At 40.1% G+C, this 25719-nt stretch overlaps 1 protein-coding gene and 1 non-coding gene across 4 annotated transcripts in view; one reads left to right on the top strand and one right to left on the bottom strand.

Moving 5' to 3' along the window:
* Positions 1 to 16226: 16226 nt before the first annotated feature.
* LOC120048831 (focal adhesion kinase 1-like) overlaps positions 16227 to 25719 on the bottom strand; it is a 146601-nt gene continuing 137108 nt past the window's right edge. For all 3 annotated transcript variants that reach the window (XM_038995095.1, XM_038995094.1, XM_038995093.1), the window contains 5 exons: positions 24499 to 24538; positions 23308 to 23411; positions 18109 to 18264; positions 17338 to 17418; positions 16227 to 17118 (listed from right to left, as the gene is read on the bottom strand). In XM_038995095.1, coding sequence (XP_038851023.1) covers positions 16900 to 17118; positions 17338 to 17418; positions 18109 to 18264; positions 23308 to 23411; positions 24499 to 24538 — 600 coding nt within the window. In that variant the 3' untranslated portion in view covers positions 16227 to 16899. The remainder of the gene's footprint in view (positions 17119 to 17337; positions 17419 to 18108; positions 18265 to 23307; positions 23412 to 24498; positions 24539 to 25719) is intronic.
* Positions 17466 to 17539, top strand: trnaa-cgc. Its single transcript has one exon. It is a non-coding gene; the product is annotated as a tRNA-Ala (tRNA).

The following is a 25719-nucleotide window of genomic DNA, read 5'->3' as shown; positions in this document are numbered from 1 at the left end:
TGTTTTCTTTTCTCTCTCTTACATTCTTCCCTAGTTTTCTTTCTCTCTCTTACATTCTCCTGTTTTCTTTCTCTCTCTTAAATTCTCCTAGTTTTCATTTCTCTTCTGTTACATTCTCCTGTTTTCTTTCTCTCTCTTACATTCTCCTGTTTTTTCTTCTCTCTCTCCTTACATTCTCCTGTTTTCTTTCTCTCTTACATTCTCCTGTTTTCTTTCTCTCTTACATTCTCCTGTTTTCTTTCTCTCTTTCATTCTCCTGTTTTCTTTCTCTCTCTTACATTCTCCTGTTTTCTTTCTCTCTCTTACATTCTCCCTGTTTCTTTCTCTCTCTTCACACCATTCTCCTGTTTTCTTTCTCTCTCTTACATTCTCCTGTTTTCATTCTCTCTTACATTCTCCTGTTTCTTTCTCTCTCTCTTACATTCTCCTGTTTTCTTTCTCTCTCTCTACATTCTCCTGTTTTCATTCTCTCTCTTACATTCTCCTGTTTCTTTCCTCTCTCTTACATTCTCCTGTTTTCTTTCTCTCTCTCTTACATTCTCCTGTTTTCTCTCTCTCTTACATTCTCCTGTTTTCTCTCTCTCTTACATTCTCCTGTTTTCTTTCTCTCTCTCTTACATTCTCCTGTTTCTTTCTCTCTCTTACATTCTCCTGTTTTCTTTCTCTCTCTTACATTCTCCTGTTTTCATTCTCTCTCTTACATTCTCCTGTTTTCTTTCTCTCTCTCTTACATTCTCCTGTTTTCTTTCTCTCTTACATTCTCCTGTTTTCATTCTCTCTCTTACATTCTCCTGTTTTCTTTCTCTCTCTTACATTCTCCTGTTTTCTTTCTCTCTCTTACATTCTCCTGTTTTCATTCTCTCTCTTACATTCTCCTGTTTTCTTTCTCTCTCTTACATTCTCCTGTTTTCTTCTCTCTCTTACATTCTCCTGTTTTCTTCTCTCTCTTACATTCTCCTGTTTTCTTTCTCTCTTACATTCTCCTGTTTTCTTCTCTCTCTTACATTCTCCTGTTTTCTTTCTCTCTCTTACATTCTCCTGTTTTCTTTCTCTCTTACATTCCTGTTATTCTCTCTCTTACATGGTTCTTTTCTTTCTCTCTCTCTTACATTCTCCTGTTTTCTTCTCTCTCTTACATTCTCCTGTTTTCTTTCTCTCTCTTACATTCTCCTGTTTTCATTCTCTCTCTTACATCTCCTGTTTTCTTTCTCTCTCTTACATTCTCCTGTTTTCTTTCTCTCTCTTACATTCTCCTGTTTCTTCTCTCTCTACATTCTCCTGTTTTCTTCTCTCTCTTACATTCTCCTGTTTTCTTCTCTCTCTTACATTCTCCTGTTTTCTTCTCTCTCTTACATTCTCCTGTTTTCTTTCTCTCTCTTACATTCTCCTGTTTTCTTTCTCTCTCTTACATTCTCCTGTTTCTTTCTCTCTCTTACATTCTCCTGTTTTCTTTCTCTCTCTTACATTCTCCTGTTTTCTTTCTCTCTCTTACATTCTCCTGTTTTCTTTCTCTCTCTTACATTCTCCTGTTTTCTTTCTCTCTCTTACATTCTCCTGTTTTCTTCTCTCTCTTACATTCTCCTGTTTTCTCTCTCTCTTACATTCTCCTGTTTTCTTCTCTCTCTCTTACATTCTCCTGTTTTCTTTCTCTCTCTTACATTCTCCTGTTTTCTTTCTCTCTCTTACATTCTCCTGTTTTCATTCTCTCTCTCTTACATTCTCCTGTTTTCTTTCTCTCTCTTACATTCTCCTGTTTTCTTTCTCTCTGTTACATTCTCCTGTTTTCATTTCTCTCTCTTACATTCTCCTGTTTTCTTTCTCTCTCTTACATTCTCCTGTTTTCTTTCTCTCTCTTACATTCTCCTGTTTTCTTTCTCTCTCTTACATTCTCCTGTTTTCTTTCTCTCTTACATTCTCCTGTTTTCTTTCTCTCTCTTACATTCTCCTGTTTTCATTCTCTCTCTTACATTCTCCTGTTTTCTTTCTCTCTCTCTTACATTCTCCTGTTTTCTTTCTCTCTCTTACATTCTCCTGTTTTCTTTCTCTCTCTTACATTCTCCTGTTTTCTTTCTCTCTCTTACATTCTCCTGTTTTCTTTCTCTCTTACATTCTCCTGTTTTCTTTCTTCTCTCTCTTACATTCTCCTGTTTTCTTCTCTCTCTTACATTCTCCTGTTTTCTTTCTCTCTCTCTTACATTCTCCTGTTTTCTCTCTCTCTTACATTCTCCTGTTTTCTTTCTCTCTTACATTCTCCTGTTTTCTTTCTCTCTCTTACATTCTCCTGTTTTCTTTCTCTCTCTCTTACATTCTCCTGTTTTCTTCTCTCTCTTACATTCTCCTGTTTTCTTTCTCTCTCTTACATTCTCCTGTTTTCTTTCTCTCTCTTACATTCTCCTGTTTTCTTTCTCTCTCTCTTACATTCTCCTGTTTTCTTTCTCTCTCTCTTACATTCTCCTGTTTTCTTTCTCTCTCTCTTACATTCTCCTGTTTTCTTTCTCTCTCTCTTACATTCTCCTGTTTTCTTTCTCTCTCTTACATTCTCCTGTTTTCTTTCTCTCTCTCTTACATTCTCCTGTTTTCTTTCTCTCTCTCTTACATTCTCCTGTTTTCTCTCTCTCTTACATTCTCCTGTTTTCTCTCTCTCTTACATTCTCCTGTTTTCTTTCTCTTCTCTTACATTCTCCTGTTTTCTTTCTCTCTCTCTCACATTTTCCTGTTTTCTTTCTCTCTCTTACATTCTCCTGTTTTCTCTCTCTCTCTCTTACATTCTCCTGTTTTCTCTCTCTCTCTTACATTCTCCTGTTTTCTTTCTCTCTCTCTTACATTCTCCTGTTTTCTTTCTCTCTTACATTTTCCTGTTTTCATTCTCTCTCTTACATTCTCCTGTTTTCTTTCTCTCTCTCTTACATTCTCCTGTTTTCTTTCTCTCTCTTACATTCTCCTGTTTTCTTTCTCTCTTACATTCTCCTGTTTTCTTTCTCTCTCTTACATTCTCCTGTTTTCTTTCTCTCTCTCTTACATTCTCCTGTTTTCTTTCTCTCTCTTACATTCTCCTGTTTTCTTTCTCTCTCTTACATTCTCCTGTTTTCTCTCTCTCTTACATTCTCCTGTTTTCTTTCTCTCTCTCTTACATTCTCCTGTTTTCTTTCTCTCTCTCTTACATTCTCCTGTTTTCTTTCTCTCTCTCTTACATTCTCCTGTTTTCTTTCTCTCTCTCTTACATTCTCCTGTTTTCTTTCTCTCTTACATTCTCCTGTTTTCTTTCTCTCTCTCTTACATTCTCCTGTTTTCTTTCTCTCTCTCTTACATTCTCCTGTTTTCATTCTCTCTCTTACATTCTCCTGTTTTCTTTCTCTCTCTCTTACATTCTCCTGTTTTCTTTCTCTCTCTCTTACATTCTCCTGTTTTCTCTCTCTCTTACATTCTCCTGTTTTCTCTCTCTCTCTTACATTCTCCTGTTTTCTTTCTCTCTCTTACATTCTCCTGTTTTCTTTCTCTCTCTTACATTCTCCTGTTTTCTTTCTCTCTCTCTTACATTCTCCTGTTTTCTTTCTCTCTCTTACATTCTCCTGTTTTCTTTCTCTCTTACATTCTCCTGTTTTCTTTCTCTCTCTCTTACATTCTCCTGTTTTCTCTCTCTCTTACATTCTCCTGTTTTCTTTCTCTCTTACATTCTCCTGTTTTCTTTCTCTCTCTTACATTCTCCTGTTTTCTTTCTCTCTCTCTTACATTCTCCTGTTTTCTTTCTCTCTCTTACATTCTCCTGTTTTCTTTCTCTCTCTTACATTCTCCTGTTTTCTTTCTCTCTCTTACATTCTCCTGTTTTCTTTCTCTCTCTCTTACATTCTCCTGTTTTCTTTCTCTCTCTCTTACATTCTCCTGTTTTCTTTCTCTCTCTCTTACATTCTCCTGTTTTCTTTCTCTCTCTCTTACATTCTCCTGTTTTCTTTCTCTCTTACATTCTCCTGTTTTCTTTCTCTCTCTCTTACATTCTCCTGTTTTCTTTCTCTCTCTCTTACATTCTCCTGTTTTCATTCTCTCTCTTACATTCTCCTGTTTTCTTTCTCTCTCTCTTACATTCTCCTGTTTTCTTTCTCTCTCTCTTACATTCTCCTGTTTTCTCTCTCTCTTACATTCTCCTGTTTTCTCTCTCTCTTACATTCTCCTGTTTTCTTTCTCTTTCTCTTACATTCTCCTGTTTTCTTTCTCTCTCTCTCACATTTTCCTGTTTTCTTTCTCTCTCTTACATTCTCCTGTTTTCTCTCTCTCTCTCTTACATTCTCCTGTTTTCTTTCTCTCTCTCTTACATTCTCCTGTTTTCTTTCTCTCTTACATTTTCCTGTTTTCATTCTCTCTCTTACATTTTCCTGTTTTCATTCTCTCTCTTACATTCTCCTGTTTTCTTTCTCTCTCTCTTACATTCTCCTGTTTTCTTTCTCTCTCTTACATTCTCCTGTTTTCTTTCTCTCTTACATTCTCCTGTTTTCTTTCTCTCTCTTACATTCTCCTGTTTTCTTTCTCTCTCTTACATTCTCCTGTTTTCTTTCTCTCTTACATTCTCCTGTTTTCTCTCTCTCTTACATTCTCCTATTTTCTTTCTCTCTCTTACATTCTCCTGTTTTCTCTCTCTCTTACATTCTCCTGTTTTCTTTCTCTCTTACATTCTCCTGTTTTCTCTCTCTCTTACATTCTCCTGTTTTCTTTCTCTCTCTTACATTCTCCTGTTTTCTTTCTCTCTCTTACATTCTCCTGTTTCTTTCTCTCTCTTACATTCTCCTGTTTTCTTTCTCTCTCTTACATTCTCCTGTTTTCATTCTCTCTTACATTCTCCTGTTTTCTTTCTCTCTCTTACATTCTCCTGTTTTCTTTCTCTCTTACATTCTCCTGTTTTCTTTCTCTCTCTTACATTCTCCTGTTTTCTCTCTCTCTTACATTCTCCTGTTTTCTCTCTCTCTCTTACATTCTCCTGTTTTCTTTCTCTCTCTTACATTCTCCTGTTTTCTTTCTCTCTCTTACATTCTCCTGTTTTCATTCTCTCTCTCTTACATTCTCCTGTTTTCTTTCTCTCTCTTACATTCTCCTGTTTTCTTTCTCTCTGTTACATTCTCCTGTTTTCATTCTCTCTCTTACATTCTCCTGTTTTCTTTCTCTCTCTTACATTCTCCTGTTTTCTTTCTCTCTCTCTTACATTCTCCTGTTTTCTTTCTCTCTCTCTTACATTCTCCTGTTTTCTTTCTCTCTTACATTCTCCTGTTTTCTTTCTCCCTCTTACATTCTCCTGTTTTCTTTCTCTCTCTTACATTCTCCTGTTTTCATTCTCTCTCTTACATTCTCCTGTTTTCTTTCTCTCTCTCTTACATTCTCCTGTTTTCTTTCTCTCTCTTACATTCTCCTGTTTTCTTTCTCTCTCTCTTACATTCTCCTGTTTTCTTTCTCTCTCTTACATTCTCCTGTTTTCTTTCTCTCTTACATTCTCCTGTTTTCATTCTCTCTCTTACATTCTCCTGTTTTCTTTCTCTCTCTCTTACATTCTCCTGTTTTCTTTCTCTCTCTTACATTCTCCTGTTTTCTTTCTCTCTCTCTTACATTCTCCTGTTTTCTTTCTCTCTCTTACATTCTCCTGTTTTCTTTCTCTCTTACATTCTCCTGTTTTCTTTCTCTCTCTTACATTCTCCTGTTTTCTTTCTCTCTCTCTTACATTCTCCTGTTTTCTCTCTCTCTTACATTCTCCTGTTTTCTTTCTCTCTTACATTCTCCTGTTTTCTTTCTCTCTCTCTTACATTCTCCTGTTTTCTTTCTCTCTCTCTTACATTCTCCTGTTTTCTTTCTCTCTTACATTCTCCTGTTTTCTTTCTCTCTCTCTTACATTCTCCTGTTTTCTTTCTCTCTCTCTTACATTCTCCTGTTTTCTCTCTCTCTTACATTCTCCTGTTTTCTTTCTCTCTTACATTCTCCTGTTTTCATTCTCTCTCTCTTACATTCTCCTGTTTTCTTTCTCTCTTTCTTACATTCTCCTGTTTTCTTTCTCTCTCTCTTACATTCTCCTGTTTTCTTTCTCTCTCTTACATTCTCCTGTTTTCTTTCTCTCTCTTACATTCTCCTGTTTTCTTTCTCTCTCTTACATTCTCCTGTTTTCTTTCTCTCTCTCTTACATTCTCCTGTTTTCTTTCTCTCTCTTACATTCTCCTGTTTTCTTTCTCTCTCTTACATTCTCCTGTTTTCTTTCTCTCTCTCTTACATTCTCCTGTTTTCTTTCTCTCTCTCTTACATTCTCCTGTTTTCATTCTCTCTCTTACATTCTCCTGTTTTCTTTCTCTCTCTCTTACATTCTCCTGTTTTCTTTCTCTCTCTCTTACATTCTCCTGTTTTCTTTCTCTCTCTCTTACATTCTCCTGTTTTCTTTCTCTCTCTCTTACATTCTCCTGTTTTCTTTCTCTCTCTCTTACATTCTCCTGTTTTCTTTCTCTCTCTCTTACATTTTCCTGTTTTCTTTCTCTCTTACATTCTCCTGTTTTCTTTCTCTCTCTTACATTCTCCTGTTTTCTTTCTCTCTCTCTTACATTCTCCTGTTTTCTTTCTCTCTTACATTTTCCTGTTTTCATTCTCTCTTACATTTTCCTGTTTTCATTCTCTCTCTTACATTCTCCTGTTTTCTTTCTCTCTCTCTTACATTCTCCTGTTTCTTTCTCTCTCTTACATTCTCCTGTTTCTTTCTCTCTCTTACATTCTCCTGTTTTCTTTCTCTCTCTTACATTCTCCTGTTTTCATTCTCTCTCTTACATTCTCCTGTTTTCTTTCTCTCTCTTACATTCTCCTGTTTTCTTTCTCTCTCTTACATTCTCCTGTTTTCTTTCTCTCTTACATTCTCCTGTTTTCATTCTCTCTCTCTTACATTCTCCTGTTTTCTTTCTCTCTCTTACATTCTCCTGTTTTCTTTCTCTCTCTCTTATAGCTCCTGTGTTTTTTTGTTATACTATTTTGATATTGAATACTGCACTGTTGGGAAGTTCTTGCAAGTTAACCATTCCATTGTACTTGTGCATGTGACAAATAAAACTTGAAACTGGGCCCTACAACGAGTGGAATGTTAGCTAAACAGACTGGCACCCAGGCTAGTGTTGAGACACAGCTCTGAAGTGGTACCCAGGCTAGAACTGAATCATCCCACATTTCATCAGAATCTTAGTGTCAAAAGGGCATGTTTGATGGGTCAACACAGCTCCACTCTGTGTTGTTCGTTTATTTTTACTTTTTTATTTACAATTAATCGTCCAACTCATGGAATAAACAGATTTATCTTGAGAAAATGTAGGCTTTAGGCTTCCAGAACATTCCGCATAACCCTGGACAGTACGCATGTCTTATGGGTGGACAGTACGCATGACTTATGGGTGGTCAGTTCACATATCTTATGGGTGGACAGTACACATGTCTTATGGGTGGACAGTTCACATATCTTATGGGTGGACAGTACACATGTCTTATGGGTGGTCAGTTCACATGTCTTATGGGTGGTCAGTTCACATGTCTTATGGGTGGACAGTACGCATGTCTTATGGGTGGACAGTTCACATATCTTATGGGTGGACAGTACGCATGTCTTATGGGTGGACCTTATGAGAGAACGTTACTTCAAACACACACTCCCACAGAGCCCACACAAGACACACTGAAACAGGACAGAAACATGAGGACTCTCCTTTATTCTGCTACTCACCTTTACCTTTAATTATTTAAGTGATAAGATTATTTGTCATAAATGCATGTATAAACTGCATTACTTATTTGCATATTGGTAATTCTATATATTATTTTGCTTTACTTTACCACATTCATGACCTTATTGACACATCAGAAAGTCAGGTATCATAACTGTCATTGTATGGATGGATGTGTCTTTTGAATAATGATGTCGATGACTCCTCACACTGTAATTCTTTCACATTATATGTTTGTCATTTCAGCCGATGCACTGAAATGCTATGCATGTTATCATTTCAGTTTGTCATTTTATTTGTTTGTCATTAATGGAATGCTCTCCTTGTTGCTGTTTGTTATTTGCAGTTTGTCATTTAGTTTGTATGTCATTTCAGTCGATGCACTGATATGCTATTCGTGCAATTCAACCGCCTCCAATGCTGACTGTAATCAGACAAACCAAACATGCCTGGCTGCTCAGGATACGTGTTTGACCACTGGGGAAATTGCTGGTAAGGAAATCGGGAGGAATAATGCACCCTGTTCAACAGCTTGGAAACTGTTAGTAGCCAAAGGTGATTCTAATCAATATCAGAATTTGATAAAACATTCTGAACTGATTGTGGAACATGTGAAACTGGTGTTTTAACCCTAATGTGTTAATACACTGCAGTCATAGAAAACACAGGGCACCAGTGACTTTCCACTTTAAAAGAAAAGCTGTGATGTAATACATAATCATTGATTCATTATAAACCTAGATTTACTAAGCCTTGAATATCTCTAATCTAAAACCGATTTAATGTTAGTTGGTACAAGCTAAAGTAATAGTCTATCTATTGGACAGGACTTGATCACGTGACTTACATGAGGAAAAGATAGACAGTGAGCTCCAAAAGTATTGGGACAGTGACCCATTTGTTGTTATTTTTACTCTCTAATCCAGAACTTTGGATTTTAAATGAGGTTAAAGTGCAGACTGTCAGCTTTAATTAGAGAGTATTTTCATCCAAATCAGGTGAACCGTTTAGAAATACAGCACTTTGTGTACATAGCTCCCCATTTCAGGAGACCAAAAGTATTGGGACAAATTCACTTATATGTGTATTAAAGTAGTATAAAGTTAAGTATTTGGTCCCATATTCATAGCACGCAAATGACTACATCAAGCCTGTGACTATACACATTTGCTGTTTGTTTTGGATTATTTTGTGCCCAATAGAAATGAAAGGTAAATAATGTATTGTGTATTTTTGGAGTCATTTTTAATTTAAATAAGAATGGAATATGTTTCCAAATACTTCTACATTAATGTGGATACTACCATGATTACAAATAGTCCTGAATGAATCATGAATACGATGAGTGAGAACGTTATATCCGCACACTGTATGTTGTTTTGTGTTGGCAGGAGAAAAGAAAAGCATGATGAAACAGTGTGCCAGTTTGACTGACTGTCAGAGAGAGAAGAACAATGCTGGTTTGGATCCCTCCAGAAGGCAACTAGGTGACCTGCTGTAGTAACAGTGGGGCTCCTACCATCCACATCCACACAGCTCTCCTGCTTCTGCCAATAGGTGTCCTTTCTCTCCTCAGCAAATATTACAGATAGACCTAGATGTTACCATGTAATATTATGTGAGAGCTAACCGGAACATGCACATACTGTATGTATCCAGAATATAACCAGGATGTATTTGAAATGGGAATATAATTGCGCTACAACCTATTAATGGAGTTTTTGCACTTATACAATGTGTACTTATTAAAAATCAACTGTACTTTAAATAAAGATTAAATAATGAAGATACTGTAAGGTCTTTAAAAATTAAGTAGGAAGCGTAGCCGGATGTTTTTGAATCACATCTTTCTACCAGGGTTTATGGAATGCCTTTCCTCTTTGAATAAATTATTACAATGAAATGATTTACCTGTATCTCTGTTGCATTGTCATGACTAAATATTAAATGATTTACCTGTATCTCTGTTGCATTGTCATGACTAAATATTAAATGATTTACCTGTATCTCTGTTGCATTGTCATGACTAAATATTAAATGATTTACCTGTATCTCTGTTGCATTGTCATGACTAAATATTAAATTATTTACCTGCATCTCTGTTGCATTGTCATGACTAAATATTAAATGATTTACCTGTATCTCTGTTGCATTTGTCATGACTAAATATTAAATTATGTACCTGTATCTCTGTTGCATTGTCATGACTAAATATTAAATGATTTACCTGTATCTCTGTTGCATTGTCATGACAAAATATTAAATGATTTACCTGTATCTCTGTTGCATTGTCATGACTAAATATTAAATTATTTACCTGTATCTCTGTTGCATTGTCATGACTAAATATTAAATGATTTACCTGTATCTCTGTTGCATTGTCATGACTAAATATTAAATGATTTACCTGTATCTCTGTTGCATTGTCATGACTAAATATTAAATGATTTACCTGTATCTCTGTTGCATTGTCATGACTAAATATTAAATGATGTACCTGTATCTCTGTTGCATTGTCATGACTAAATATTAAATGATTTACCTGTATCTCTGTTGCATTGTCATGACTAAATATTAAATGATTTACCTGTATCTCTGTTGCATTGTCATGACTAAATATTAAATGATTTACCTGTATCTCTGTTGCATTGTCATGACTAAATATTAAATGGCAGCTTGCTAATCAGCATGACCCCTGGCTGGAATCTGAAGTAACTTAAGATACACGATGGACTTCTATGTTTCCAACTAAATTAAACCTTACAATATTTAATTACTATTATAATAATACATAGGTCTTCTATAGCGCTTTTTTTAAACCCAAAGGTGATTATAGTTTCATTTTATTCTAGCAACAAGTTCAATTACTAGTCAACTGTCCCCCTTACAGAGACAAACTTACTAACAAATGATATCATGGGTTCAATTGTACTTCAGTTGGAGTGGATGGTTGCCTGATACGGGTGGCCTGTCTCATTCAATTTGTATTTGAATCAAACACAATGATACATACCATCCCCTGTTCCCAATAAATGTGTCCTCTGATGAGACAAACTTGTTCCACCTCATTGTCAGGCCAGTGAAACGGCTTTTGAAATAAGATGCCTAAGGTTAAGAGTTAAGAGATTCCCTGATCCACCTCTACGCAGACGACACCATTCTGTATACTTCTGGCCCTTCCTTGGACACTGTGCTATCTAACCTCCAAACGAGCTTCAATGCCATACAACACTCCTTCCGTGGCCTCCAACTGCTCTTAAACGCTAGTAAAACCAAATGCATGCTTTTCAACCGTTCGCTGCCTGCACCCGCCCGCCCGACTAGCATCACCACCCTGGACGGTTCCGACCTAGAATTTGTGGACATTTATAAATACCTAGGTGTCTGGCTAGACTGTAAACTCTCCTTCCAGACTCATATTAAACATCTCCAATCCAAAATCAAATCAAGAATCGGCTTTCTATTTCGCAACAAAGCCTCCTTCACTCACGCCGCAAACTTACCCTAGTAAAACTGACTATCCTACCGATCCTCGACTTCGGCGATGTCATCTACAAAATAGCTTCCAATACTCTACTCAGCAAACTAGATGCAGTTTATCATAGTGCCATCCGTTTTGTTACTAAAACACCTTATACCACCCACCACTGCGACCTGTATGCTCTAGTCGGCTGGCCCTCGCTACATATTCGTCGCCAGACATGCTGGCTCCAGGTCATCTATAAGTCCATGCTAGGTAAAGCTCCGCCTTATCTCAGTTCACTGGTCACGATAACAACACCCACCCGTAGCACGCGCTCCAGCAGGTATATCTCACTGATCATCCCAAAAGCCAACACCTCATTTGGCCGCCTTTCCTTCCAGTTCTCTGCTGCCTGTGACTGGAACGAATTGCAAAAATCGCTGAAGTTGGAGACTTTTATTACCCTCACCAACTTTAAACATCTGCTATCTGAGCAGCTAACCGATCGCTGCAGCTGTACATAGTCCATCTGTAAACAGCCCACCCAATTTACCTACTTCATCCCCTTACTGTTTTTATTTATTTACTTTTCTGCTCTTTTGCACACCAGTATCTCTACTTGCACATGATCATCTGATGATTTATCACTCCAGTGTTAATCTGCTAAATTGTAATTATTCGCTCCTATGGCCTATTTATTGCCTACCTCCTCATGCCTTTTGCACACAATGTATATAGACAAAAAAAAATGCCTACTGTGTTATTGACTTGTTTATTGTTTACTCCATGTGTAACTCTGTGTTGTTGTCTGTTCACACTGCTATGCTTTATCTTGGCCAGGTTGCAGTTGTAAATGAGAACTTGTTCTCAACTAGCCTACCTGGTTAAATAAAGGTGGGGAAAAAAATAAAAAATAAATAAAAAAACAAATCTCCTCAACTGTCAAATGTTCTGCTTGGTTTCTTTCAACAGATACTTTATTTTTTTACCAAAAACGACAAGTGAACCCCCACTGAAAACAGAATCATCCCACATTTCATCAGAATCTGAGTGTCAAAAGGATATGTTTGATGAGTTAACACAGCTATACCCTGTGTTGTGTAAGGGAGGTTAAACCTCTTTAATGCTTGTATAATGCAAGATCTCTTTAAGGCTGTATAGCTTCTTGCATTCCAGAAAGTTCCTGCTTGTGTATGTGTTTGTGGGTGTGCAACACCACACCATCTGGGCAGACAGCAAAAGGTGCTTACATCAGAGAAACTGTATCCTGTTGTTTACACACCTAACTAGAAGACTAGAATAACCAGCTGTTTACACACCTAACTAGAAGACTAGAATAACCAGCTGTTGTTTACACACCTAACTAGAAGACTAGAATAACCAGCTGTTGTTTACACACCTAACTAGAAGACTAGAATAACCAGCTGTTGTTTACACACCTAACTAGAAGACTAGAATAACCAGCTGTTGTTTACACACCTAACTAGAAGACTAGAATAACCAGCTGTTGTTTACACACCTAACTAGAAGACTAGAATAACCAGCTGTTGTTTACACACCTAACTAGAAGACTAGAATAACCAGCTTTTGCTGTAGAACGAGGCGACCAATTCAGTTAGTCTGTATCTTTTACCCCAGTTTCATCTCATTCTCCACACACGTACACATCAATCAATCACATTTATTTATAAAGCCCTTCTTACATCAGCTGATGTCACAAAGTGCTGTACAGAAACCCAGCCTAAAACCCCAAACAGCAAGCAATACAGGTATAGAAGCACGGTGGCTAGGAAAAACTCCCTAGAAAGGCCAGAACCTAGGAAGAAACCTAGAGAGGAACCAGGCTATGAGGGGTGGCCAGTCCTCTACTAGCTGTGCCGGGTGGAGATTATAACAGAACATGGCCAAGATGTTCAAATGTTCATAGATAACCAGCAGGGTCAAATAATAATAATCACATTGTTTGTAGAGGGTGCAACAGGTCAGCACCTCAGGAGTAAATGTCAGTTGGCTTTTCATAGCCGATCATTCAGAGTATCTCTACCGCTCCTGCTGTCTCTAGAGAGTTGAAAAAAGCAGGTCTGGAACAGGTAGCACGTCCGGGGAACAGGTCAGGGTTCCATAGCCGCAGGCAGAACAGTTGAAACTGGAGCAGCAGCACGACCAGGTGGACTGGGGACAGCAAGGAGTCATCAGGCCAGGTAGTCCTGAGGCATGGTCCTAGGGCTCAGGTCCTCCGTGAGAGACAAAGAAAGAAAGAGAGAAAAAGAGAGAGAATTAGAGAGAGCATACTTAAATTCACATAGGACACAGGATAGACAGGAGAAATACTTCAGATATAACAGACTGACCCTAGCCCGCCGACACAAACTATTGCAGCATAAATACTGGAGGCTGAGACAGGAGGGATCGGGAGACATACCAAGATCACATGTTTTGTATATGCTTGCATAAGATCGTTTGACTATATAAGCCTTACACCTCAGAGTGCATAACTGACCAGCGTCGTTATTGCAATTCTTATTAATAAAGATTGATTGTTTGAAGAAATAACAGTCTCTCTCACTTGGTTAGAATTTCCACAACAGTTGTACATGTTGTTTTTTTATACGGTTGATCATCCAACTCATGAAAGAAACATGAAGACTCTCTCTTTATTCTGCTACTCAGTATATCCCTTTCCACAGAGAATTCATTATTCATTCATTCATTTGTTTGTCATTTCATTTGTTTATCATTTCATTTTTATATGTCTTTTCAGTCGATGCACTGAGATGCTATTGATGCAGTTCACTCACCTCCAACGCTGACTGCAATCAGAACATAAAACAATGCCTGGAGCCTCATGACACTTGCATGACCACTGAGGATAAAGCTGGTGAGGGAACCAGGAGGAATAATACACCTTGTTGAATAGCTTAGGAACTGGCTGTAGCCAAGATCAATATCCAGATCAATATCATGACTTTACATGTTAAAGTCAGTCAATAAGTGTCCTCTCGCTTCTCAGCAAATATCACAGATAGACCTAAATGATAAGCATGGTAACTTGTCAGTAAGCTATGAATAAGACTTATGTAATAGCTGATTAGTATGAGAAGTACTGCTGAGATGACCCTTTAAGGTATTCATTCATTCCTGTTGGTGTTAAATGGGAACATGTGTTGATGAAATGTCGAGAAGTTTAAAATATGAATGTAAATCTATTAAACTATTGGAAAAATGATTCAGCTAAACACCATTAGGGAAAATAAATGACATGCTACACCATCCTTAGTCTGTCATTCATAAACACAGGAAAGTACTGTCACAGCTTAGTCTGTCATTCATAAACACAGGAAAGCACTGTCACAGCTTAGGCTGTCATTCATAAACACAGAAAAGCACTGTCACAGCTTAGTCTGTCATTCATAAACACAGGAAAGCACTGTCACAGCTTAGTCTGTCATTCATAAACACAGGAAAGCACTGTCACAGCTTAGTCTGTCATTCATAAACACAGGAAAGCACTGTCACAGCTTAGTCTGTCATTCATAAACACAGGAAAGCACTGTCACAGCTTAGTCTGTCATTCATAAACACAGGAAAGCAATGTCACAGCTTAGTCTGTCATTCATAAACACAGGAAAGCACTGTCACAGCTTAGTCTGTCATTAGTAAACACAGGAAAGCACTGTCACAGCTTAGTCTGTCATTCATAAACACAGGAAAGCACTGTCACAGCTTAGTCTGTCATTCATAAACACAGGAAAGCACTGTCACAGCTTAGTCTGTCATTCATAAACACAGGAAAGCAATGTCACAGCTTAGTCTGTCATTCATAAACACAGGAAAGCACTGTCACAGCTTAGTCTGTCATTAGTAAACACAGGAAAGCACTGTCACAGCTTAGTCTGTCATTAGTAAACACAGGAAAGCACTGTCACAGCTTAGTCTGTCATTAGTAAACACAGGAAAGCACTGTCACAGCTTAGTCTGTCATTAGTAAACACAGGAAAGCACTGTCACAGCTTAGTCTGTCATTAGTAAACACAGGAAAGCACTGTCACAGCTTAGTCTGTCATTAGTAAACACAGGAAAGCACTGTCACAGCTTAGTCTGTCATTCATAAACACAGGAAAGCACTCTCACAGCTTTGTCTGTCATTAGTAAACACAGGAAAGCACTGTCACAGCTTAGTTTGTCATTCGTAAACACAGGAAAGCACTGTCACAGCTTTGTCTGTCATTCGTAAACACAGGAAAGCACTGTCACAGCTTTGGCTGTCATTCATAAACACAGCAAAGCACTGTCACAGCTTTGGCTGTCATTCATAAACACAGCAAAGCACTGTCACAGCTTTGGCTGTCATTCATAAACACAGCAAAACACTGTCACAGCTTTGTCTGTCATTTGTAAACACAGGAAAGCACTCTCACAGCTTTGTCTGTCATTCGTAAACACAGCAAAGCACTGTCACAGCTTTGTCTGTCATTCGTAAACACAGGAAAGCACTGTCACAGCTTTGTCTGTCATTCGTAAACACAGGAAAGCACTGTCACAGCTTTGTCTGTCATTCGTAAACACAGGAAAGCACTCACACAGCTTTGTCTGTCATTCGTAAACACAGGAAAGTACTGTCACAGCTTTGGCTGTCATTCGTAAACACAGGAAAGCACTGTCACAGCTTTGGCTGTCATTCGTAAACACAGGAAAGTACTGTCACAGCTTTGGCTGTCATTAGTAAACACAGGAAAGCACTGTCACAGCTTTGGCTGTCATTCGTAAACACAGGAAAGCACTGTCACAGCTTTGTCTGTCATTCGTAAACACAGGAAAGCACTGTCACAGCTTTGGCTGTCATTTGTAAACACAGGAAAGCACTGTCACAGCTTTGGCTGTCATTTGTAAACACAGGAAAGCACTGTCACAGCTTTGGCTGTCATTCGTAAACACAGGAAAGCACTGTCACAGCTTTGGCTGTCATTTGTAAACACAGGAAAGCACTGTCACAGCTTTGGCTGTCATTCGTAAACACAGGAAAGCACTGTCACAGCTTTGTCTTTTTGTCATCATTTTATTTCATCCGTTATTTTCTCCTATTTGACAAGATGGCCGACTGAGCCAAGACAAAATATATCCCAGTGTTTGTGATCCTCCATGAATCACTATTGAGCTTGTGACAAGTGTTAACAATGAAACAGACATGTTAGACGTAGCGTGAGGAGTTCAGTGTTCTGTCTACTAAAGCATAGAGGTTCCAGTTCAGTTCTGTTGTCCACGTCATCCTCCATATGTCCTCTGGGGGGAGCAGTTTCTGAAGTGTGCCTCCTGATTCTTCTTCAGATGAAATCTGGGACTGTAGGAATTCACAGTTAGTCAGCCGACACAATCGGTGCAGCATAAAATAAAATAACTCTTCAAAGATTCCAAGTCTATAAAAAGGAGTGGTGTGTTGGGGAGTGAGGGTCAGAGGTGGTCGCTAGTCTGCCTGGTGATGCCCCTGGAGTCCAGTCCATATGACGGTCCTGTAGAAGCAGTGCCCCGTTCAAATTCCTTCACAGTGCAATCTTCCTCATTCCTCCCTTCCTTGAAGTAATCACTGATTAGACATGACAGAACAGGTGAACAAACCCAAGGGCGCCCCCACATGGCTTCCATCTGTCCAGACAGTCATTCAGCCAGAAGCTTTGAGTTCGAGTCAGTTCATCCCACACTCCACACCCTCCTCCCCCAGCGCTAGTGAGGTGGCGGCCGGGCCTGGCCCAGCATCCTGAGCCGGCTCTGGTCGATGACGTCTAGAAGGTTCTTGGCGTCTACGGCCAGGGCGTGGGCGGCCGTCAGCATCTGTTTCTTGTAGTCCTGCTGCAGGCTGGTCATGACGTACTGCTGGGCCAGCTTCATCTTGTTGATCAGCTCCGCCAGGTCAGAGTTCAACAGCTTCTGGGCCATCTCCACCTTTAAGATAAGATAGTACTTGATTAAAACATAAATGTTCCATATATTATTATTATTATAATATATTGAGAGATAAAATAGAAATAGGTTCAGTGAATGAACAGAGTGCATATATTCCAGTATTATGTAACTAATTAAAACAAAATGACCTGTATAAGAGAAGGCAGAGGGGACTAACATAGTACTGGATCAGAAATGGCCCATGCCTGAGTAACGTACCTCTCTGTGTGTGCTAGCTGGAAGTAACGTGATTGTTTCATCCACTGTGGCCAGGAGTGTTCTTAGTGCCAGACCCACATCCTGAAACACAAATATACTCATATGAACCAATCCGAGAAATCTGCTCTGTCCCGTGTAGCTTAGTTGGTAGAGCATGGTGCTCGCAACGCCAGGGTTGTGGGTTCAATTCCCACAGGGGACCAGTATGAAAATGTATGCACTCTCTACTGTAAGTCTCTCTGGATAAGAGCGTCTGATAAATGACTCACTACTGTAAGTCTCTCTGGATAAGAGCGTCTGCTAAATGACTCACTACTGTAAGTCTCTCTGGATAAGAGTGTCTGCTAAATGACTCACTACTGTAAGTCTCTCTGGATAAGAGCGTCTGCTAAATGACTCACTACTGTAAGTCTCTCTGGATAAGAGCGTCTGATAAATGACTCACTACTGTAAGTCTCTCTGGATAAGAGCGTCTGATAAATGACTCACTACTGTAAGTCTCTCTGAATAAGAGTGTCTGCTAAATGACTCACTACTGTAAGTCTCTCTGGATAAGAGTGTCTGCTAAATGACTCACTACTGTAAGTCTCTCTGAATAAGAGCGTCTGATAAATGACTCACTACTGTAAGTCTCTCTGGATAAGAGAGTCTACTAAAGGTAAAAAAGGTCAAATGGATAAAACATTTCCAAAAAGAACGAAACGTAAACGTTTTGCTACAATGAACCCTGCTGATTGAATGTGGAGATAATGAACACTGTGTCTCTCCTACCTTGACCATTGGCACGTATTCCTCGGGAGGCGCAGGCTGAATTTTACTGGACATCTCTATGACAGCCTTCACCAGTCCTGTGACATTCTCATAGACCTTGTCATTAGAGCGGTCCAGGTTAGCAGTGGGGGGTGGGCTGATCTCCTGAGGCTGGAGCTGAATGAAGGAGAAAAATACACTGTGAGCAGAGATGGAGAAATAACAGAGAGGGACAGATGATTCATATAATGTTCAACCTTGCATTTCTTAACTCTCACCAATAGATGGCAGTATATATCACCAGTCAGTCAACACCACAGTCATTCATGGTAGTAAATCACAATGACAAAAACCCAAGGAATTTGAAATGTTTGTAGAGACTGTCACCAGCGGCTAAATCAAGTCAAACATATCCTTGAAATTGTACATTGGGTCTAAAGAGGGTTAGAGGTTATGTTAGGAAGATGTCAGCATCTGGAATAAACAATACATTCTATAATGGAGTTATTTGGAATTCAGCATTATTCCTAAATCATGTCAAAAGTGCACAGATCCCATTTAGGAAGAAGTCAGTGTGTTATGTTTAGGATTCAAAGGGTTGTTTGAAACAATGTCATAGACAAACACATTATTATGGCCACACAAACACAGATCTGAACATACACTACATGTCCCACTATAAGACCTCTATATGGCCCACAATAAGACCACTACATGGCCCACTATAAGACCTCTATATGGCCCACAATAAGACCACTACATGTCCCACTATAAGACCTCTATATGGCCCACAATAAGACCACTACATGGCCCACTATAAGACCTCTATATGGCCCACAATAAGACCACTACATGGCCCACTATAAGACCTCTACATGGCCCACTATAAGACCTCTACATGGCCCGCTATAAGACCTCTACATGGCCCACTATAAGACCTCTATATGGCCCACAATAAGACCACTACATGGCCCACTATAAGACCTCTATATGGCCCACAATAAGACCACTACATGGCCCACTATAAGACCTCTATATGGCCCACAATAAGACCACTACATGGCCCACTATAAGACCTCTACATGTCCCACTATAAGACCTCTATATGGCCCACAATAAGACCACTACATGGCCCACTATAAGACCTCTATATGGCCCACAATAAGACCACTACATGGCCCACTATAAGACCTCTACATGGCCCACTATAAGACCTCTACATGGCCCGCTATAAGACCTCTACATGGCCCGCTATAAGACCTCTACATGGCCCACTATAAGACCTCTACATGGCCCGCTATAAGACCTCTACATGGCCCACTATAAGACCTCTACATGGCCCACTATAAGACCTCTACATGGCCCACTATAAGACCACTACATGGCCCACTATAAGACCTCTACATGGCCCACTATAAGACCTCTACATGGCCCGCTATAAGACCTCTACATGGCCCGCTATAAGACCTCTACATGGCCCACTATAAGACCTCTACATGGCCCACTATAAGACCACTACATGGCCCACTATAAGACCTCTACATGGCCCACTATAAGACCTCTACATGGCCCACTATAAGACCACTACATGGCCCACTATAAGACCACTACATGGCCCACTATAAGACCACTACATGGCCCACTATAAGACCTCTACATGGCCCACTATAAGACCACTACATGGCCCACTATAAGACCTCTACATGGCCCACTATAAGACCACTACATGGCCCACTATAAGACCTCTACATGGCCCACTATAAGACCTCTACATGGCCCGCTATAAGACCTCTACATGGCCCACTATAAGACCTCTACATGGCCCGCTATAAGACCTCTACATGGCCCACTATAAGACCTCTACATGGCCCACTATAAGACCTCTACATGGCCCACTATAAGACCACTACATGGCCCACTATAAGACCTCTACATGGCCCACTATAAGACCTCTACATGGCCCACTATAAGACCTCTACATGGCCCGCTATAAGACCTCTACATGGCCCACTATAAGACCTCTACATGGCCCACTATAAGACCACTACATGGCCCACTATAAGACCTCTACATGGCCCACTATAAGACCTCTACATGGCCCACTATAAGACCTCTACATGGCCCGCTATAAGACCTCTACATGGCCCACTATAAGACCACTACATGGCCCACTATAAGACCTCTACATGGCCCACTATAAGACCACTACATGGCCCACTATAAGACCTCTACATGGCCTGCTATAAGACCCACTTTATCGATGGTAAAGAGGTGTTGTGTCAGTACGGTGAATGGAAGAAATGCATTAGGATGAGAAGGCTGAAGTGGTTCAGTGAACAGACAACAGAACCCTGGTTGAGTCTCAAATGGCACCCTATTTCTTATATACTATACTTCTGACCAGGGCGCTCTGGTCTAAAGTAGTACACTATATAGGGAATGGGGTGCCATTTGTTAAGCGCCCCAAATCAGATGATGCATTAAAAGTTCACTGTTACCAGAGATACAGATGGACTCCATTGTCCCACCCCACTACTCAACCCAACCCATAGCCTGCTTTTTCAGCATCAAATAACAACTGATTGACAATTCTGTGAGAAATTAGGTCTAAAGAGACACACACACACACACACACACACACACACACACACACACACACACACACACACACACACACACACACACACACACACACACACACACACACACACACACACACACACATGAGCGTATGAACGTACACACACACATTCACAGTGTTCTCTTACCCGCCAGGGCTAAGTTCAACAACAGTAAGGCAGAGGCAAGAGGGACAGAAGAGGGAGAAAATATTAATGCAACAAGCATTAACAATACACGCAATAACACCAGAGAGCAAAGTTTCATCCAAATAAATAAGGTTATGGAGAGGTTGGTTGAGTAAATACTGAAATATCTACAGAGGTGGTGACTCAAATGTTGTGGTCATGAAACTTTGTCTGTGTTCATACAGGCAGCCCAATTCTGAAAATGTACCTAATTATTGGCAAAGGATCTGATCTGATTGGTCAAAAGACCAATTACTGGCAAAATATCAGAATTGGGCTGCCTGCGTAAATGTAGCCTTTGTGTTTTATTTGACATGTTTTTATCTTTTGCATGAATCCCACTAACTCCCTCATCAGAACAGGGAACAGGTTGCCATGGTAGTACAGTACTGAGTACATTGTAGTACAGTGTCACAAATGACATCCTGTTTCCTATATAGTGCAAAACGTTTTACCACTAGGGCCTATGGGGCTCTGGTCAAAAGCAGTGTACTATATAGGGAATAGGAAGCCATTTGTGATGCATGATATCATAGCCCAGTCTGACCATCTCAGTTCCAGTCATGATGGGCTGATAAAGACCATGTCAGTGTTTACATGTTCCTTCTTTCTCAGGAAGAAGGAACCACATTAGAGTATTCCTCTTGTTAAATCCTTTCCATGCTGATGGTAAGAAGGCAGTGTAATGGAAAGAGTGTGTTCCTTCCCAGGGTGCATTGCAGGCCTGACTGCCTGGTCGATCATGTGGTATTTATGAGCGTGTTTGGGGAAGGAGGAGAGAGCGGGTGAACTACAGCTGGGACTGCTTTAGTTGAGGCTTAGGGTGCACCTCAAAAGGCCCCCTATTCCCTATTTAGTGCACTGCTTTTGACCAGGGTCCATAGGACTCTGGTCAAAAGTACTGTAGTGCACTATATAGGGAATAGTGTGCCATTAGTGACGCAGCCTAATGACACCAAGGCAGTGGTAGCAGAGCAGAGCTAACAGTTTGTATAAGGGAAGGTAACGCTCCTGGATGTTCTGTGCTGACACAGAGAAACTCAAACGGACTGTTGCCATAGTAACCATCACTGCGGAAAATAGTGACATCTCTGGTCGTTTGGGTGTCATAAAGAAAGGGGAAGTCTGTGTATTTGAAATACAGTGGTAGTCGTTGTGATCTGGCCAACATGGTAAAGTCATGTAGGAATGTTCTAACAGGAATAGGGCCAGTTAGTCATGTTTTAGATGCATAGTCATGAACTTCTTAGCTTAAAGTTAGAATCCTTAATTGCAACATCCATTTTTGCACGTATAAATTAATTAAACACAGTACAAAACATTAAGGACACTTGCTCTTTCCATGACATAGACTGACCAGGTGAATACAGGTGAAAGCTATGATCCCTTATTGATGTCACTTGTTAAATCCACTTCATCAGTGTAGATGAAGGGGAGGAGACAGGTTAAATAATTATTTTTAAGACTTGAGACAATTGAGACATGGATATGGCCCACTATAAGACCTCTACATGGCCTGCTATAAGACCTCTACATGGCCCGCTATAAGACCTCTACATGGCCCACTATAAGACCTCTACATGGCCCACTATAAGACCTCTACATGGCCCACTATAAGAGTGCACCGGTTTGTGTCAAGAACTGCAACACTGCTGGGTTTTTCACACTCAACAGTTTCCTGTGTGTATCAAGAATGGTCCACCACCCAAAGGACATCCAGCCAACTTGACAACTGAGGGAAGCATTGGAGTCAACATGGTCCAGCATCCCTGTGGAACGCTTTGGACACCTTGTAGAGTCCATGACCCTACGAACTGAGGCAAAGGGAAGGGGGTGCAACTCAATATTAGGAAGGTGTCCTTAATGTTTTGTCCACTCAGTGTATATACCCATTGATATTTGAAGAATATAACTTGTAAATGCCTCAGGAGCTTAGTTCAACTGTCGTACCTCATCAGAACCCAACATATGAACCTGTTTTACTCTGATGTTTGTAAACAAAGTAAATGTAAACAAACACTGTCTAGCCTCAAAACATGGTTACAACTATCATGTTGATATCATGGATGGTCAGTCCTTGCATCCACAGCTCTGTCTATGAATTTGAACGTGGTTACATTTCTCCAGGTCCATCCCTCAGCTTTTTACAGAAACAGGAGGTGGGGTGAACCACTTTGTTCTCATTTCAATGAAGGATTCTAGCTTTTAAATGATGGATTAACACTTTGTTTAGGAGTGCACATGCAAAAGTAAAATACCAACACAATAACTACAAATAAATTGAAACAACTTTGAGACATGTAAATCTGTGGGCTTAAATTGAGCGATGAAGCCAAATGACTGGATTGTTGTAGAATGCGTGTAACGTTTGATTGGTAGATATGGTAGAATAAAGATGTGAGCATCAGTCTACCTTCACTCCCTCATTGTAGCTGTCCACGGGGTTCAGGCTGGCCAGACTGCCCAGGTGACTGGGGGCTCCGGGACGGGGGGGTTTCTTTGGTGGAGCTGCATGTTCTGTTGAGGCAAAGGACCCATCAGATACGTACAATAGAATCAACAGATACTTAAACTACAACATATAGTACAATATATGCATGTTATGTGGAGGCGAAGGACCCATAATCAGTTACATAAGGAATAAAACCAACGCATGACTATATGGAAGATGCACAGGAATTGTAGCATTTCTTATCAAACTCTCACAGATTCAACGATATTCCTATCAAATATCTACTATTATGGCAACAAACTAACACAGGCCTAGCAGAAATAGCCAAATTCTCAGCCTGTCAACATAGTTTAGCAGTTAAAATGGTTGAGGAATGTTCTAGAACAGTTGAGGGAGTCAGAGTTAGAGTCAGTCAGAGTTAGAGCCAGTCCGAGTCAGAGTCAGTCCGAGTCAGAGTCAGTCCGAGTCAGAGTCAGTCCGAGTCAGAGTCAGTCCGAGTCAGAGCCAGTCCGAGTCAGAGCCAGTCCGAGTCAGAGCCAGTCCGAGTCAGAGCCAGTCCGAGTCAGAGCCAGTCCGAGTCAGAGCCAGTCCGAGTCAGAGCCAGTCCGAGTCAGTTAGAGCCAGTCCGAGTCAGTTAGAGCCAGTCAGAGCCAGTCCGAGTCAGTCAGAGCCAGAGCCAGTCCGAGTCAGAGCCAGTCAGAGTCAGTCAGAGTTAGAGCCAGTCAGAGTCAGAGTTAGAGCCAGTCAGAGTCAGAGCCAGTCCGAGTCAGTTAGAGCCAGTCAGAGTCAGAGCCAGTCCGAGTCAGTCAGAGCCAGTTCGAGTTAGAGTCAGTCAGAGTCAGAGCCAGTCAGTTAGAGCCAGTCAGAGTCAGAGCCAGTCAGAGTTAGAGTCAGTCAGAGTTAGAGTCAGTCAGAGTTAGAGTCAGTCAGAGTTAGAGTCAGTCAGAGTCGGAGTCAGTCAGAGTCGGAGTCGGTCGGAGTTAGAGCCGGTGTCGGAGTCGGTGTCAGAGCCAGTCAGAGTTAGAGCCAGTCAGAGTTAGAGTCAGAGTTAGAGCCAGTCAGAGCCCGTCAGAGTTAGAGTCAGAGAACCAGGGGAACATTGACAACAATACGTGTAAGGTAAACCTGTAATTACATTGGCTGAGACATTACCTGGTTTGCCTATGGGTTGGTATATGTGCTGGTTTCCTGTCTGCACAAACAAACACAAACAAGCAGTTGAAATAAACCAGCAGGATTCATTCCACATTTCAAACAGTGTTTTTCCACAACATCCCAGTGAGCAGTCTCTCTGGTGTCATCTGTGTTGTGGTCTCTCCACCAACACTCAAAATACTCCTGCTGCTTGGATACACAGACCTAACCGGACCACAGCCAACCACCAGTTTACATGGCGTTCCACAGTAAAAACACATCTCTGCTTTACTGTGATAGCCCTAAAACAAACTGTAGAACAGACCATATGCAGTATTCCCTGTTTAAATGTAAGTCAATAAAACACTTGCTGATTGAAGTTTACAGAATAACCTAGAGGTTATTGAGAGTTGTATTCAATATTTGTGTGCATCAACGCAACATGCTAAATGGCTATCCATCACTCCTTGGCTTCATCCTCTGCCTGGCTATAATTATTATCAGGGAGACAGATTCTGACAGTTATCTCGCCATGAAGCAAGATTTTGGTTTTGCAAATTGCCCAGTAAAATAGAGTGGATTGCATGAGAGCTCCTGCATTAATGTGGCCGGTGTTTTAAACTAAGTGTGGGTTTGGTTTGGGGCTATACCCTTCTAATGGTCCATGCAGCTCAGAACACAGCTGTCCATACAGCTCAATGTAATGATACTGAGCAATGACAGGGAACAAATGAAATAGTTCTACATTCTATGTCCTAATAGCTCTATGTTCTATGTTCTAATAGTTCTACATGCTATGTCCTAATAGTTCTACATGCTATGTCCTAATAGTTCTACATTCTATGTTCTAATAGTTCTACATTCTAACAGTTCTACATTCTATGTTCTAATAGTTCTACATTCTATGTCCTAATAGTTCTATGTTCTATGTCCTAATAGTTCTACGTTCTATGTCCTAATAGTTCTACGTTCTATGTCCTAATAGTTCTACGTTCTAACAGTTCTACATTCTATGTTCTAATAGTTCTACATTCTATGTTCTAATAATTCTACGTTCTATGTTCAAACAGTTCTACATTCTATATTCTGATAGTTCTACATTATACATTCTATACATGAGAACAGATGGATATTCCTTCATATCAGTCAGTGTTCTTTTCTTCTCCTTTTAAGCCCAGTAAACATGTTGGTATCCTAACATGAATTCAAAGAGCAAAGACTAAATCTTCAACCATTCTC

The sequence above is a fragment of the Salvelinus namaycush genome, chromosome 5, assembly GCF_016432855.1.
Source record: "Salvelinus namaycush isolate Seneca chromosome 5, SaNama_1.0, whole genome shotgun sequence".
Classification (NCBI taxonomy): domain Eukaryota; kingdom Metazoa; phylum Chordata; class Actinopteri; order Salmoniformes; family Salmonidae; genus Salvelinus; species Salvelinus namaycush.
Note: the sequence above shows the minus strand (reverse complement) of the source record. Positions and strands in the feature narration are given on the sequence as shown.